This window comes from Ciona intestinalis, mitochondrion, assembly GCF_000224145.3.
Source record: "Ciona intestinalis B CG-2006 mitochondrion, complete genome".
NCBI lineage: Eukaryota > Metazoa > Chordata > Ascidiacea > Phlebobranchia > Cionidae > Ciona > Ciona intestinalis.
Window position 1 is genome coordinate 1 of NC_017929.1, and position 14,591 is coordinate 14,591.

The 14,591-nt window shown below is 23.5% G+C and overlaps 13 protein-coding genes and 26 non-coding genes across 39 annotated transcripts; all 39 read left to right on the top strand. All coding sequences in view use genetic code 13, as the record gives it.

Annotated features, from left to right (window-relative positions):
• On the top strand, positions 1 to 660 carry rrnS. Its single transcript has one exon. It is a non-coding gene; the product is annotated as a 12S ribosomal RNA (ribosomal RNA).
• On the top strand, positions 661 to 722 carry trnW. Its single transcript has one exon. It is a non-coding gene; the product is annotated as a tRNA-Trp (tRNA).
• ND6 (NADH dehydrogenase subunit 6) lies at positions 723 to 1,205 on the top strand. The gene has a single exon. The coding sequence runs from the start codon at positions 723 to 725 to the stop codon at positions 1,203 to 1,205; it is 483 nt and encodes a 160-aa protein (YP_006341025.1).
• Positions 1,206 to 1,211: 6 nt separating this feature from the next.
• trnG(GGN) lies at positions 1,212 to 1,279 on the top strand. Its single transcript has one exon. It is a non-coding gene; the product is annotated as a tRNA-Gly (tRNA).
• A 2-nt stretch (positions 1,280 to 1,281) lies between these two features.
• On the top strand, positions 1,282 to 1,344 carry trnM(AUA). The gene has a single exon. It is a non-coding gene; the product is annotated as a tRNA-Met (tRNA).
• A 4-nt stretch (positions 1,345 to 1,348) lies between these two features.
• trnD lies at positions 1,349 to 1,416 on the top strand. The gene has a single exon. It is a non-coding gene; the product is annotated as a tRNA-Asp (tRNA).
• An 11-nt stretch (positions 1,417 to 1,427) lies between these two features.
• trnS(AGY) lies at positions 1,428 to 1,487 on the top strand. The gene has a single exon. It is a non-coding gene; the product is annotated as a tRNA-Ser (tRNA).
• A 6-nt stretch (positions 1,488 to 1,493) lies between these two features.
• Positions 1,494 to 1,560, top strand: trnM(AUG). Its single transcript has one exon. It is a non-coding gene; the product is annotated as a tRNA-Met (tRNA).
• Positions 1,561 to 1,630, top strand: trnN. The gene has a single exon. It is a non-coding gene; the product is annotated as a tRNA-Asn (tRNA).
• ATP6 (ATP synthase F0 subunit 6) lies at positions 1,631 to 2,263 on the top strand. Its single transcript has one exon. It carries the CDS (start codon positions 1,631 to 1,633, stop codon positions 2,261 to 2,263), a length of 633 nt encoding a protein of 210 aa, YP_006341026.1.
• Positions 2,256 to 3,329, top strand: ND2 (NADH dehydrogenase subunit 2). Its single transcript has one exon. The coding sequence runs from the start codon at positions 2,256 to 2,258 to the stop codon at positions 3,327 to 3,329; it is 1,074 nt and encodes a 357-aa protein (YP_006341027.1).
• Positions 3,330 to 3,345: 16 nt separating this feature from the next.
• On the top strand, positions 3,346 to 3,407 carry trnA. Its single transcript has one exon. It is a non-coding gene; the product is annotated as a tRNA-Ala (tRNA).
• On the top strand, positions 3,408 to 4,097 carry COX2 (cytochrome c oxidase subunit II). Its single transcript has one exon. The coding sequence runs from the start codon at positions 3,408 to 3,410 to the stop codon at positions 4,095 to 4,097; it is 690 nt and encodes a 229-aa protein (YP_006341028.1).
• Positions 4,069 to 5,156, top strand: CYTB (cytochrome b). Its single transcript has one exon. A coding segment is annotated over exon 1 (1,088 nt).
• trnP lies at positions 5,157 to 5,218 on the top strand. Its single transcript has one exon. It is a non-coding gene; the product is annotated as a tRNA-Pro (tRNA).
• Positions 5,219 to 5,226: 8 nt separating this feature from the next.
• Positions 5,227 to 5,499, top strand: ND4L (NADH dehydrogenase subunit 4L). The gene has a single exon. The coding sequence runs from the start codon at positions 5,227 to 5,229 to the stop codon at positions 5,497 to 5,499; it is 273 nt and encodes a 90-aa protein (YP_006341030.1).
• Positions 5,500 to 5,569, top strand: trnH. The gene has a single exon. It is a non-coding gene; the product is annotated as a tRNA-His (tRNA).
• Positions 5,570 to 5,572: 3 nt separating this feature from the next.
• Positions 5,573 to 5,640, top strand: trnR. Its single transcript has one exon. It is a non-coding gene; the product is annotated as a tRNA-Arg (tRNA).
• trnQ lies at positions 5,640 to 5,706 on the top strand. Its single transcript has one exon. It is a non-coding gene; the product is annotated as a tRNA-Gln (tRNA).
• Position 5,707: 1 nt separating this feature from the next.
• On the top strand, positions 5,708 to 6,496 carry COX3 (cytochrome c oxidase subunit III). The gene has a single exon. The coding sequence runs from the start codon at positions 5,708 to 5,710 to the stop codon at positions 6,494 to 6,496; it is 789 nt and encodes a 262-aa protein (YP_006341031.1).
• A 1-nt stretch (position 6,497) lies between these two features.
• trnK lies at positions 6,498 to 6,566 on the top strand. The gene has a single exon. It is a non-coding gene; the product is annotated as a tRNA-Lys (tRNA).
• A 44-nt stretch (positions 6,567 to 6,610) lies between these two features.
• ND1 (NADH dehydrogenase subunit 1) lies at positions 6,611 to 7,519 on the top strand. The gene has a single exon. The coding sequence runs from the start codon at positions 6,611 to 6,613 to the stop codon at positions 7,517 to 7,519; it is 909 nt and encodes a 302-aa protein (YP_006341032.1).
• A 71-nt stretch (positions 7,520 to 7,590) lies between these two features.
• rrnL lies at positions 7,591 to 8,719 on the top strand. The gene has a single exon. It is a non-coding gene; the product is annotated as a large subunit ribosomal RNA (ribosomal RNA).
• trnI lies at positions 8,720 to 8,786 on the top strand. Its single transcript has one exon. It is a non-coding gene; the product is annotated as a tRNA-Ile (tRNA).
• A 1-nt stretch (position 8,787) lies between these two features.
• ND3 (NADH dehydrogenase subunit 3) lies at positions 8,788 to 9,129 on the top strand. The gene has a single exon. It carries the CDS (start codon positions 8,788 to 8,790, stop codon positions 9,127 to 9,129), a length of 342 nt encoding a protein of 113 aa, YP_006341033.1.
• On the top strand, positions 9,130 to 9,199 carry trnE. Its single transcript has one exon. It is a non-coding gene; the product is annotated as a tRNA-Glu (tRNA).
• Positions 9,200 to 9,264, top strand: trnV. Its single transcript has one exon. It is a non-coding gene; the product is annotated as a tRNA-Val (tRNA).
• A 13-nt stretch (positions 9,265 to 9,277) lies between these two features.
• Positions 9,278 to 10,597, top strand: ND4 (NADH dehydrogenase subunit 4). Its single transcript has one exon. It carries the CDS (start codon positions 9,278 to 9,280, stop codon positions 10,595 to 10,597), a length of 1,320 nt encoding a protein of 439 aa, YP_006341034.1.
• Positions 10,598 to 10,606: 9 nt separating this feature from the next.
• On the top strand, positions 10,607 to 10,658 carry trnC. Its single transcript has one exon. It is a non-coding gene; the product is annotated as a tRNA-Cys (tRNA).
• A 13-nt stretch (positions 10,659 to 10,671) lies between these two features.
• On the top strand, positions 10,672 to 10,739 carry trnF. The gene has a single exon. It is a non-coding gene; the product is annotated as a tRNA-Phe (tRNA).
• Positions 10,740 to 10,753: 14 nt separating this feature from the next.
• Positions 10,754 to 10,864, top strand: ATP8 (ATP synthase F0 subunit 8). Its single transcript has one exon. The coding sequence runs from the start codon at positions 10,754 to 10,756 to the stop codon at positions 10,862 to 10,864; it is 111 nt and encodes a 36-aa protein (YP_006341035.1).
• Positions 10,865 to 10,884: 20 nt separating this feature from the next.
• On the top strand, positions 10,885 to 10,952 carry trnG(AGR). Its single transcript has one exon. It is a non-coding gene; the product is annotated as a tRNA-Gly (tRNA).
• A 12-nt stretch (positions 10,953 to 10,964) lies between these two features.
• On the top strand, positions 10,965 to 11,031 carry trnY. The gene has a single exon. It is a non-coding gene; the product is annotated as a tRNA-Tyr (tRNA).
• Positions 11,032 to 11,034: 3 nt separating this feature from the next.
• trnL(CUN) lies at positions 11,035 to 11,098 on the top strand. Its single transcript has one exon. It is a non-coding gene; the product is annotated as a tRNA-Leu (tRNA).
• Positions 11,099 to 11,159, top strand: trnS(UCN). The gene has a single exon. It is a non-coding gene; the product is annotated as a tRNA-Ser (tRNA).
• Position 11,160: 1 nt separating this feature from the next.
• On the top strand, positions 11,161 to 12,723 carry COX1 (cytochrome c oxidase subunit I). The gene has a single exon. It carries the CDS (start codon positions 11,161 to 11,163, stop codon positions 12,721 to 12,723), a length of 1,563 nt encoding a protein of 520 aa, YP_006341036.1.
• Position 12,724: 1 nt separating this feature from the next.
• On the top strand, positions 12,725 to 12,788 carry trnT. The gene has a single exon. It is a non-coding gene; the product is annotated as a tRNA-Thr (tRNA).
• A 3-nt stretch (positions 12,789 to 12,791) lies between these two features.
• On the top strand, positions 12,792 to 14,523 carry ND5 (NADH dehydrogenase subunit 5). The gene has a single exon. A coding segment is annotated over exon 1 (1,732 nt).
• Positions 14,524 to 14,591, top strand: trnL(UUR). The gene has a single exon. It is a non-coding gene; the product is annotated as a tRNA-Leu (tRNA).

A 14,591-nucleotide genomic window follows, 5' to 3' on the forward strand; every position in this document is an offset into this window, starting at 1 on the left:
GAAAATTTTATTAAGGTTTCTTTTAATTTAATTTTAATTTATAAACAATTTATCTCTCTTAAGAATTAATTATCTTTATTCAATAATTTATTTAAAATAGTTAAAAATTTATTATAGGTTAATTAATGTGCCAGCTACCGCGGTTAAACATTTTATAAAAATTAAATTTTATCCCTCTAAATTTTTCTTAATATAGTAAAATAATCAATTTTTTTTTTAAAAAGAAAAATCTTTGAAAATTTTTTTAAAAATCGATTAGTACCAATTTATAAAAAATTGAAAAAAGAATAGAAAAGAAATCAATTAATTAGGCGGTTGGCCCAAAATAGGGAAGCTTGTATATTAAAATGATAGTCCTCAATAATTTTAGTACTAATATCTATTTGTAGTGTATGTCCGTAACTCTTTATTATTTAGATAATAAAGAAAATATTATTTATTAATAATTAATTTCAGGTCTTTATGCTCTTAGTATTAGGTTATATTAGCTTTAATTTAAAATAGTTTAAAATAGAATTTTTTTTAAGAAAACTTATAAGTAAAAATAATAATATTGTTTTGAATTTTTAAGGTTGAAGCACTCACTGCCCGCTATATAGTTTTATTATAAAGGCGTAACAAGGTAGTTGTTCCAGAAGGAACAACTGGTACTTTTCAATAGTGAGTTTAGGTTAATAAAACTTAAAACCTTCAAAGTTTTAGATGATTTCTTTCAATTCATAATGTTAATATTTAGTGTTAGAAGAGGGGATATTTTATATATTTTAATAATGTTATTTTTTTCAATATTTTTAACTGTTTACTCTTTGTATTTAATTTTGTTTTCTCTAATTGTAATAGTAATTCTTTTTTTCTTTTTTTTTTATATAAAAAATATAATTTTTTTAGGGATTTTAATGGTTTTACTTTATTTAAGGAGACTATTAATATTATTTTCTTATTCCTCTATATTAAATAGTGTTAAAATAGTAGAAGATTTTCAAGATAATTATAGGAAATTTTTAATGTTAATTATTGTGTCTTATTTATCAGTAAAAAGTATTTATCACTTTTTACCTTTTTTAGGATTTATAAATAATAGAATTAGGTTAATTAGTAGATTTAGCTTGTATTCCTTTAATTTTTTTTTTTTTGTTATTAGACTAGTGTTTTTAATATTTTTTCTATGTTTGAGTATCTATTTTTGTCTTGAGAAAATTTACTAGACTAATTCATAGTTAGGATAAGAAATCCGTGTTTTTTCCAAAAATAAAATGTATCTGTACTCATTCACTGTGAACAATTAAGATAGGTTATATAAACCTAAAAGTTTATATCTTTTGAATTTCTGTAAGAATCTTAATACAAAGCAGGGTTAGAATATAAATTCCTATTTCTGTCTCAAATAAAATGTATCATGTATAGATACACTCTGCTTTTTTTTAAAAAGAGTATCATCCTCTTTTTGTTGCTACCAAAATGTAAATTTTCTTATAAATTATACTCTGACCTAAATAAAGATAAACTATATATTAAGTTATAGGACTCATACTCCTATTAAGAGTGAAAACTCTCTTTAGATTTGATTTAACATATAAAATGTAGTTAATTGTTAATTAACTTAAACGGAAAGAATAGACCGTAATTAAAATTGATAAATTTGTTTTTCCCTTTTGAATCTTCTTTCATAATCTTTCCTATAAGATTAGTTTTATTATTATTTAGATTTATATTTATTAGAAGAAATTTTTTAAGTAAAGGGATATTTTTTCTAATTATAAGGCAATTTACTAGTAAATTTTCTAGAATATTTTTTTTTTATTTCTCAGTATTTTTTGTTATTTTATTCATAAATTTACTGGGTATAATACCTTTTAGGTTTTCTGTATCTTCACTTTTGGTTGTTACTTTTTCATTTTCTGTGATATTATGGATTTCTACTATTATTCGGAGGTATTCAAACAATTTCAAATATAATATTGCCCATTTATTACCTTTAAGAACACCCTATGCATTGGTTTTGATATTAGTATGAATTGAGATTATGAGTCAATTCGCTCGACCTCTAGCTTTGAGAATCCGTTTAATAGCTAATATTACAGCTGGTCATTTATTATTACATTTGATCTCTCAAAGATTTTTTTTCTTAGGTCCTATGAGAATTCTTATAATATTCTTATTTTCTACTTTAGTAATTTTAGAAATTGCCGTATCTTTTATTCAACCATATGTTTTTGGATTACTCTTATCTTTATATATAAATGAAGGATTAAGAACTGAATAATTTGTTAAATTTTCTAAAAATTAACATTGTACTGGGTTTAATTATTACACTTAGTTTTAATGATTTTTTCCCCTTATGAGTAAGAATAGAAATAATTTCTTTACTTATTATGAGAATAATTTTCTTAAAGAAAGCCACTAGGATTAGGAGAATTGGATTTCAAAAATTTAGAGTATTAATTAAGTATATATTTTTACAAATTTTTTCAGGAATAATCATTTTATTTTCTTTCTCATTGTCTAACTTACTATTAGACTTTTCTAAAATAGGATTAAATCTTGGGTTACATACTCAATATTATAGAATTAATATGATTATAGAAATATTTAGTTTTATGTTTATTTTTTCTATTGCCTTAAAACTAGGACTTTTTCCTGGTCACTTATGGGTAGTTGATGTATTTTCAAGATTAACTTTTCATGAATGTTTCATCTTAAGAACTATCCCTAAATATGCTCCTTTTTTATTATTAAACAGAGATTATTGTGAATCTAATAATCTTCTTATACTTTTAAGAGGATTGAGTATTTTATTAAGAAGTTTTCAAAGATTAAATTATAGTGATATACGTCAAATTATAAGAAGATCAAGTATTATAAATACAGGATGATTAATATTAAGGTTTTTATTCAGAAGACTAAATATATTTTTTATGATATATTTAATCTATTCTTATACTCTTTGAGTATTATTTAATTTAATTCGGGTTTTAAATATTCAAACCCTAAGAGCCTATAAGACTTGATTTTCTTATACAGATAAAATATTATTTAGCTTTGCTATTTTTATTATGATAAGGATACCTTGTAGAGTTATATTTTTTTATAAAATTTTTTTAATTATGAGAAGTAATAATGTTTCTTTATTTTTTTTTCTAATATTATCAGGTTATACTATGTTTGTATTTTACTCTCGGATAATATCTCAGGTTTGAAACTATGATTTCTTCAGAGTAATATTTTTGTATACTTCAGTGAACCGTTTTAGGATATCCGTGAATAAATATATTACTAGTTTAGTAACACTTTTTTTTCCTAGGATAGTTATCTTATTTAAATTCCTTTAACTTTTTGTTTGAAAAAAAATCTTTATTTTATATAAAATATCATTTTTGCATAATGAAGAAAAAAAATTTTAAGATTTAATGTATCCTTATACTTTTATTCAATTAACTGATTCTAATACTTTTTTTGGACATGAGATTGTTTTATTTCATGATTTTTCTTTAGCTTCACTTATATTTATTTTAACTGCTGTTTTATTAATATTCAAAGCTTTAAAAAAAAAAAAATTTGTAGTTTTGGCTTATAAGAGGTCTAACATGTTAGAGTTTTTATGAACTTTTTTTCCTGTATTTATTTTAATCTCTATTGGATTACCTTCACTTTATCTAATATATCTTCTTGAGAGATCATTTAAGAGAGATTTAACATTTAAGGTAGTCAGGCATCAATGATATTGAAGTTATGAAAGGAGGGACTTTTGTGATTTTGATATATCTTCATATATGATTCCTTCAGAAGATTTAGTAGAAAGGCAATTTCGATTATTAGAAGTAGATAATACTATAGTTTTACCCTATTCTACCAATATTCGACTTATAATTACATCTTACGATGTTATTCATTCTTGAACTTTGCCTTCTTTAAAAATGAAAGTTGATGCAGTACCTGGTCGGTTGAATACTATAAATATTTTTTCTTTTCAACCTAGATCTTTTTATGGTCAGTGTAGTGAAATTTGTGGATTATTACATAGCTTTATGCCTATTCATGTAGAATTTGTAAATTGAGAAACTTTTTTAAATAATGTTACGGAAGAATCCTTTAATTAATTTATTTATTAGATCCTTTTATCGCCTACCCGCTCCTATTAATATTAATTATCTTTGAAATAGAAGATCTTTAATTAGGACATTTATAGTTATTCAAGTTTTAACTGGTTTATTTTTATCTATACACTATTGCAGAAATACCCTTATGGCTTTTTACTCTGTAAACCATATTATACGAGATGTAAGTAGAAGATGAATCATACGTTATATTCACGCTAATAGAGCTAGTTTCTTTTTAGCGTTTATTTTTATACATATTAGACGAAATCTTTACTATAAAACTTATTATCGAAAGAGAGCTTGAATAGTTAGGATTGTTTTGTTAATTCTTTCTATATTAACTGCATTCTTAAGGTATGTCTTACCTTGAGGTCAGATAAGTTTTTGAAGAGCTACAGTTATTACAAATTTTGTAACAGCTATTCCTGTGTGAAGAGAAACTATTGTAAATTGACTATGAGGAGGATTTTCTGTAGATAACCCTACTTTAAATCGGTTCTATACGTTTCACTTTTTGTTCCCCTTTCTTATTATTGCTTTATCAATCGTTCACTTATTCTTTATTCATCAAACCAGGTCAAGTAATCCTTTAAGAAATTTCAGTGATAATATAAAACTAGATTTTTGACCTTACTATAGAGTAAAAGATATTTTGAGAATATTCTTATCCCTATTTTTTTTTTTACTACTAGTAGGTTTCTCTCCTGATTATTTTAGAGATGCTGAAAACTTTTTGAAGGCTAATCCTATAGTAACTCCTGTACATATTAAGCCAGAGTGATACTTTTTATTTGCCTATGCAATTTTACGGTGTATTCCTAATAAAAAGCTAAGAGTATTAGCGCTTGTTTTTTCAATTGTAGTATTTTTTTTTTTTATCTTCTCAAAAAAGAAAGTGCTCCCAAGTTTAGGTTATCGTTTGGTATTTTGAATTTGAGCGATAAATTTTATTATATTAACTTGACTAAGAAGGTGTCCTGTTAAAGATATCTTTATCTTCATAGCACAAATTTCGAGTTTCATTTACTTTTTCTTTTTGTTCCTTTTAATAGTAATTTATATTAGATAGTTTAAATAAAATAATAAATTTGGAGTTTATAGTTAGCGCAGTCTTCTGATAAATTGTCTTATTATGTGAATTATATTTATTATTATATTTTCTCTTATAATTTTTAGTTTATCAATAATCTGAATGGATTTCATAAAAATTCTTATTACAATTGAATTTACTTTTCTTATTATTGTTTTAATTTTAATATTTAGAGGGATAATAATCTCAGATAGTTTAATTATTTTTTTAATAGTAATAGGAGCTTCTGAAAGTGTGTTCACTCTTACTCTTTTAATATTACAAAATAAATATAAATATTCAAATATTAGTTTAAAATTTAGTACTTGATAACTAAGTGTAATTTATAAAAAAATTTAGAATTGTGGTTTCTAATTAATCAAATTGAAATTGATCATTTAGAAATTATAAAGTAATTTAAAGAAAGAAAAATATATAATTTCGGGTTATACAATAACTAAGAGTTCTTTATATTAGTAGTAGTTTACAATAAAACATATGGATTTGAACCATAAGATATAATTAATATTTTCTTCTAAATGTGACAGTACGTTTTACCCCTTTTCATCTAGTTGATAGATCTCCCTGACCTTTACTTAGTGCTTTAGGAGCTTTCAGAGTAGTTGGTAGATTGATATCTATAATACACCAACATCTTTTTAGGACATTGTTTTTCTATAGAAGATTAATTTTCTTATTAGCTTCTTTATGATGACGTGATGTTGATCGTGAATCTTCTTTATTAAGATTTCATACTAAGAGAGTTCAAAAAAATATATACTCTAGGATAATTTGATTTATTATATCTGAAGTATTTTTTTTTCTTAGATTCTTTTGAACTTTTTTTCATTCTGGTTTAAATTCAGTAATTGATCTGAGAATAGAGTGGCCACCTTTCAGAGTAATGGTACTAAATCCTTATAGAGTCCCTCTTTTAAATACGGCTGTTCTTATTAGCTCAAGAATTACAGTAACTTGTTCCCACTATAGTTTATTGATTTCAGATTTTAATTCTTGCTCTATTTGACTTGCTAATACAGTTTTTTTAAGGGTTTTGTTTACAAGATTACAATATATGGAGTACTTAGAGAGTTCATTTAGGATAAATGATTCTGTTTATGGATCTATTTTTTTTATAGCTACAAGATTTCACAGATTTCATGTAATTATTAGAAGTATTTTTTTATTTATTTCCTTTCTACGAATTTTATCTAGAAAACTCTCACCTAACCGGCATGTGAGATTTGAGTGTGCTATTTGGTATTGACATTTTGTTGATGTCGTATGAATTTTCTTATATGCTTGTATTTATAGATGAGGTAGTCTTTAATTAAAGAGAAGCTTTGAAGAAGCTTAGAATTTTTAATTCTATCAAGTGTAGAATTTTATCACCTTTTTAATAATTTTATGAAGTTTCTTGAATAATGATAGTTCATAGGAAACAATGGTATTGTTAGTTATTACTTATCTACTTTTCATCTTAATTTTATTATTAATAGTTGCTTTTTTAGTATTATTAGAGCGAAAAGTACTAAGACTTGTACAGTTCCGTAAAAGACCTAATATTGTTAGAATTTATGGAATTGTACAAACTATTGTTGATAGAGTGAAATTAATTTTAAAAAACTTAATGGTTTTAATAAATGTTCGTAAATTTTTTTTTTTATTAGCTCCAATCTTAAGTTTTATTTTAAGCTTAATTAATTGGTTTTTCATCCCAACACCGTTTATTCTGGTTAACTCAGAATTTAGGATTTTAATTACCTTAGTAATTTCAAGCCTATTGGTTTATTCAACTCTTTGAGCTAGGTGAAGAAGTAATAATATTTACTCTTTAATTAGGAGAATTCGAGGAGTAGCTCAGATAATTTCTTATGAAGTTGTACTAAGATTCTTTATTTTAATAATATTATTATTCTTAAATTCATTTAATTGAGATATTTTTGTGTATTATCAAAAATCATCTCTATTCTATAGGGGTTTTTTTTTATTTTTATTAAGTTGAATTAGTATTATATTAGCAGAGTTAAATCGAGCCCCCTTTGATCTAATTGAGGGAGAATCAGAACTAGTTAGTGGTTTTAATGTAGAATATAGGAGATTTATCTTTGCTCTAATATTTCTAAGAGAATATATAAATATTTGATTTATAAGTTGAATTACAATTTTAATTTTTCTAAGAAGGAATATATCCTTAGTGGTATTATCCTTTAGAGTTGTCTTACTAATTCTCTATATTCGCTCTTTATTGCCACGATTTAAATTTACTGATTTAATTGTTATTACATGAAAAATTTATTTACCTTTAGTACTTGTATATCTTATTCTATTATTAAGATACTTTAGTCTCTAATTTTTATAATTTTTTATTTAAATAATTTGTCATGTAATAAGAAGAAAAAAAAAATAGAAATTTTCTTTTAATCTAAATATTTCTATTATTCAAACAAATTTGTCTATATAAAAAAAATAGTATATTAATATTTTAAGTATAAAAGATAGAAATTTTATTAAGATTTTCTGTAAAGAAAAAAGATGGTAATTAAAAAAGTTAAAATATGTTCTTTTTGGATCAAGATTTGATAAAAAACTCTTATTTGCATAATAATTTTCGAAAAAACATGATTTTGTATTAAGAAATTTCATTATATTTCAATATAATGAGGAAAATAACTAATATAAGAAGTGATATGCCAATCATATGTTTAGATAACTAATTTATATAAATATAATTAAGGGTCAGCTTTAATTTCTCATACGATAGTTCAAAAAAAAATATATTTCGTAATATTTATAGTATAATTTTGTATAAAAACTAATTTTTTTTTCCTAATTTTAAGATTTATAAAGATTATATAAAATAAATTGTTAAAATAAGTAATTAAAGAATAAATTTTAAAATAACTAAAAATATTTTTTTTTGTGAAATTCAAATATTTTCTAAGAACTAGGAGTTTTCCAAAATGTTTACTAAAAACGATTTTACTAGATTCTTATTAGTAATTTCTTTTATTTTCAATGTGATTAATAAATTATACTTAGTTTTAAATTATTTCAAGTAGACTTAATTAGTTTACCCTTAATAAAGAATTGGGAAGAGATATTTAGAAAATAAATAATGAATTTTTTCATTATGTGAAGAAACATAATTATAAAAAAAAGACGAAAAGACCCTAAGTGATTTAGATATACTAGAGAGAATTACTCTATAATTCTTTGTTGGGGTAACTACTGTAATATTTAACAATAGTATTTATTTTTTATTTATTTATTAAAAAAGATCCTTAATAAATATATTTATTTAAGATTATTTGAAAAATTAACCTTAGGGATAACAGCGCTAATACATTAAACAAGTTCTTATTGTTTAATGTGTTTACGACCTCGATGTCGGTTTACTTTAACTAATTTTTGTAAAAGAGAATAAAGTTTGTTTGCTAACCAAATTATTAAGTACATGAGCTGGGTTAAGGACGAAGTGATTCAGTCCGGACTTTATCTTTTATTAAAATTATTTTGAGTACGAAAGGAAAACTATAATTATATTTTTTATCTTAAGATGTCGGATAAACGAGCTATCTTGATAAGATAGATATACAATTATAAAATTGTTCTTAAGCTGTGACATTTATGTTATTATTAGTAGTAAGATTATCTAGTTTATTACTCTTTATTAGAACTCTAGTTATAAAAAGATTTGTACTTAATATTTTTAGAGCTTCATTTTCTTCATATGAGTGTAGATTTATAACAATAATGAATTTTAAAAATTTTTACACTTTACAATTCTTTATCATCAGACTGTCTTTCATACTTTTTGATTTAGAAATTTTACTATTTTTACCTTTTATTTATTCAGAATCTAGAAATTCTTCTTCGATTTATTGGGCCTTATTCTTTCTATTTTTTGTTTCTTATCTTTTAGTATATGAGTTATCCATAAATGTGATGTCTCACTGGTAAGTTTTTATAGTTAATATAATAATATAACACTAATTTTTCAAATTAGAATAACGATATACTGTTAGAAATATTAACTATAGCATAAAAAAATGTTTTATTTTTACATGATAAAGATATCTATATTGATTAGTTAATGTATTTCTAATTTGTGTATTTGATATTAGTTCCCATAGTATTTTTATTTTATCATAAAAAATTTATGATATGGTTTTTATTTTATAGATTTTTTTTGTTATTTTCAATTTTACCGATAATTTTAAAAACTAGAGAAATCGTTTTCAGTAATCACTTTTCATCGTGAAGTAGGGATTCCATTAGTACAATACTTATTGTCTTAAGTATTTTAGTAATCTTATTGAGTGGTATTATTATAATAGAAAGGAACCGAAATAATTATATAATAATATCCTTTTTCTTTTCTATACTCTTTTTAATCTTATTTTTTAGAAGTGATGATTTATTAAATTTTTTAGTCTTTTTTGAATTATCAATACTACCTATTTTTCTGTTAATTGGGTGGTGAGGGAAGAGAAAAGAACGTATATTTTCCAATTATTATTTTTTTTTATATACCCTAGTTACTTCTCTTCCTATATTTATACTCATTCTAAAGACACTAACTTTAAGGATAGAATCAATAACTATATATAATTTTTATGCTATACAAATTTCTTGATTTATATTTATACTTCTAGTTTTAAGATTTCTAACAAAGCTACCTATTTATAGGTTACATATTTGATTGCCAAAAGCACATGTTGATGCTCCTGTTAGAAGGTCAATGGTTTTGGCTAGAATTTTATTAAAAATTAGAAGATTCAGAATAATACGATGTTTTATATTATTAAGGGAAGAGGTTAAATTAACTTATTCAGTTTTCTTTATTATATTTTTAGGGGTGTGAAGACTTTTATTCTCTAGGATTATTTGTCTCCGACTAACTGACTTTAAAGTTATTGTGGCCTTTAGTTCAGTCAGCCATATAAGCCTTTCAGTTTCTGGGTTAATAAGTTATTACTACTGGAGGTTTAAAAGGTCTTATTTAATATTCTTAGGTCATGGAATTTTATCTCCCGTATTATTCCTTTTTAGGGATTTATTATATAAACGTTTTCATTCTCGTCATATTAATTCCTTAAAAAGGTTAATTTCCTCCTCTTCTTTTATGTTTTATCTAATTTCTTTATTTTTTTTTGCCATAAACTTTGGATTTCCTCCTTTTGTAAATTTTTTCAGAGAAATCAGATTGTTTATATCTCTTCTTTCCTTTAATATTTTACAAGTTTTTTTTTTAATAAGAGGATTTTTAATAGCTAGAATTTTTATAATAAATATATTTGTTATAATTAGACAGTCTAAAAAACTATTATTTCAAAAAATAATTTTACTTAATTATGAAAAAACTACAATTTTTCTTTTCTTTATTTCTTATGTAAGTATGTCCTTTTTATTTTCTTCTATTATTTAAGACTATCTTGGCTAATTATTGGTTATCTGCAAAATAACTTAGTAGTTCCGGCTATTAGCTGAATATTATTGAGAGTGTAGATAGTTTAATACAAAATAAATATTTGAAAAATATTTGATAGATATTACGTATCTTCTATACAAGAAAAAAAATCTAATGCCACAATTAAACCTATTTTCCTTTTTTTATATTTCAGTAATCTCTTTTTCTATATTGATGATCACTTTTAAATATGAGCCTATTTTAGTACCTGTTTATTCTAAATAAGTATAATCTTTCTGAATTAATATATATTAGTTTATTTCTTAAAATTTATTCCTTCTAAGTATAAGATTTCAGTATTTGAAATATATAATAATTTTCCTTTACTTTAGTGTCTGATAAAAGTTAAAAATTGTAAATTTTTACATAACAGAAATTTCTGTTCTAAAGTATTATTACAGATAAGATAAATAATCTATTAATTTTAGGAATTAAAAATATCTTATAGGTTTCTGTAAAAAAAAAATAGTTTATTTAAAACATATAGTTTGAAACTATAAGATTCTAATGGATTTTTTTGTATGTATTTATATTTAGACTTTAAAGAATGATTAACTCGATGAATATTTTCCACTAATCATAAAGATATTAGAACTTTATATTTTATTTTCAGAACGTGATCAAGGATTATTAGAACTTCTTTAAGTGTGATTATTCGTATAGAATTATCTCAAAGAAGAAGAGTTATTAATAATAGACAAATTTATAATGTAGTTGTCACTTCTCATGCATTTGTAATAATTTTTTTTTTTGTTATACCAATTATAATTAGAAGATTTAGAAATTGATTAATTCCCCTAATAGTAAGAGCTCCTGATATGGCTTTCCCTCGGATAAATAATATAAGTTTTTGATTATTGCCTCCCTCTTTCTTTTTATTATTGAAAAGTAGATTCTCAGGGTCAGCTAGAGTAAGAACAAGATGAACAGTTTATCCTCCTTTGTCCTCTAATATTGGACATTCTAATTCTAGGGTTGATATAGCTATTTTTTCTTTGCATTTAGCTGGGGTTTCTAGTATTTTAAGATCAGTTAATTTCTTAGTTACCTTATTTAATATAAAGAATAAAAGAAAGTCTATAAGTAACTTAAGTTTATTTTGTTGATCTTTAATTGTTACTACTATTCTCCTAGTATTATCTCTTCCAGTTTTAGCTGCTGCTATTACAATATTATTATTTGACCGTAATTTTAATACTACTTTTTTTGATCCTAACAGAAGAAGGGATCCTATTTTATATCAACATTTATTTTGATTTTTCAGACATCCAGAAGTTTATATTTTAATCCTACCAAGATTTAGAATAATTAGTCATGTAATTGTCTTTTACTCCAGAAAAGATAATATCTTTAGGTATTATAGAATGGTTTGAGCTATAAGAGGAATTAGGTTTCTTAGATTTCTAGTGTGGGCTCATCATATGTTTAGTGTAGGTATAGATGTTGATTCTCGAGCTTATTTCACTTCAGCTACCATAATTATTGCAGTTCCTACTAGAATTAAGGTATTTTCATGAGTTTCAACATTATTAAGAGCTAATATTTACTGAGGATTACCTCTATTATGAGCTTATGGATTTTTATTCTTGTTTACTATTAGAAGATTAACTAGAATTATTTTAGCTAATTGTAGTTTAGACCTTGTCCTCCACGATACTTATTATGTAGTTGCTCATTTTCATTATGTATTATCAATGAGAGCTGTATTTGCTATTTTCTCTGGGTTTTTTCATTGATTTCCTCTGTTTACTGGATTAAGTTTCAATAAAATCTTAAGACAGTTACATTTTTTTATAATATTTGTTAGAGTAAATTTAACATTTTTTCCTCAACATTTTTTAAGGTTAAGTAGAATACCACGTCGGTACAATGATTATCCAGACTTTTATTTAACTTGAAATGTAGTTTCTTCTATTAGATCATTATTAAGTAGAGTAGCAGTTTTAGTATTTTTTTTAATACTATGAGAAAGTTTTTACAGTAAACGATTTTTATTTTCTGCAGAATCCAAATCAATAGAATTTAAAATAAGATTTCCTCCAGCTTTACATACATGAATGACTTCACCAGTATTTAAGGCTTAAAGTTTTTATAGTTTAATTAAAACATAAATTTTGTAAATTTAAAAACCTCTCAAAGGGTAAAAACTTTTATGAAAATTATTAGAGTTTTTATTCCCTTATTATTAACATCTTTTAAAATAAATAAGTATTTATTTGAGTTAAAAACTATAAAAGTAAATTCTTTTCTGTTTTGTATCTTTTCTATAATTTTGGTAATTCATAATCACATAAGAGTATTATGTCTAAGAAGAAGATGAATAAATACAAATTTTTTTATTTCTTGAGATTTTTATTCTCTAGTTTTTTTATTTATTAGATTTTCTGTAACATGATCTATTCTTGATTTTGCTAATTGATACATAGGAGAAGAAGTAAAAAATAAAACCTTTATGATGTTTCTCTTTATATTTTTAATATTTATATTTATCCTAACTTCCTCAATTAATTTGGTATTTTTACTAATTAGGTGAGAGAGAGTGAGAATTATATCATTTCTTCTTATTAATTGGTGATTTAGGCGTAGAGAAGCAAGATTATCAAGATTACAAGCAATAATTTATAACCGTATCAGAGATTTTTGTTTTTATATTAGAATTTTCTTAATCTTTATATCAAGGATAAATGTAAATATTATTAGAGGGTATAGAAATAGTCAAAATTTCAATAATTTTGTTTTTCTTCTATTTTTAGTTGGAATAATAGCTAAATCCTCATTATATCTTTTTCACCCTTGATTACCTAATGCTATAGAAAGACCTACTCCCGTATCAGCTTTATTACATTCCTCTACTATGGTAGTTGCTAGAGTTTACTTATTGTGTCGATTATTAAGATTTTTTAATTTTTCATCAATAAGAATTGTTATACTAGTGAGAGCCCTAACAATATTATACAGATCTATTTGTGCTCTCAGACAATTTGATATAAAAAAAATTATTGCTCATAGTACTACTAGTCAACTAAGGTTAATAGTTGTTACATTAAGGCTTAGGTTTCCTATTATTTCTTTTTTTCATTTATGTATACATGCTTATGTAAAAAGTTTAATTTTTATTTCATCAGGTGTTTTTATTCATGGAATTAGGAGACTTCAAGATTATCGTAAGATAATAATAAGATGTATTTCTTCTAAGTTTTCTAAATTATGTATAATTTTATGTTCATTATCTTTAAGAAGATTTCCTTTTATATCAAGATTTTACTCTAAAGATAGTATTTTAGAAAATATATATAGGTCTTTCTTTAATAGTTTTAGATCAATATTGGTAATCGTCGGATCTGTTTTTACTGTAGCTTACTCATTTCGATTGGTAAGTTTAACTTTCTTAGTTGACAGTAAAGAAAGATCATTTTCGGTAAAACTAAATAGACAAGAACAATTTAATACAACATTTTTTTTTATATCTCGTTTATTTATTTGAGGAATACTAAGAAGATTTTTTACTTTTTGATCTTTATTTTTTATTTTAAATGAAGAACATATAGGAAGATGAATAAAAATAATTCCTCTTAGAATTCTTTTATTAAGGTTAATGATTGGGTCTAAATTTTTTTTTAGAATACTTATAGAGTTTTCTCCAAACACACAATTATTATATTACAATCCCGTTATTCACCGATTTCAACTGTTAATTTTGTTTTATAGAATTAATTTTATTAAAATTATTGAATTTTGAAGAATAGAAATATTGTGGGTAAATCAACTAAAAAAAATTCCTAAATTTAGTGTTCTAGGAAAGAGATTTGTCTCATATAAAGATTACTTTATTTTTAGAATATTTTTTTTGAGTGTTCTTTTCTTTCTTTATTTTTTACTCCAATTCTAGAATGGCGGACGAAACGCATAAAATTTAAGATTTTAGCATGATCTTTTAAAAGATCTTCTAGAA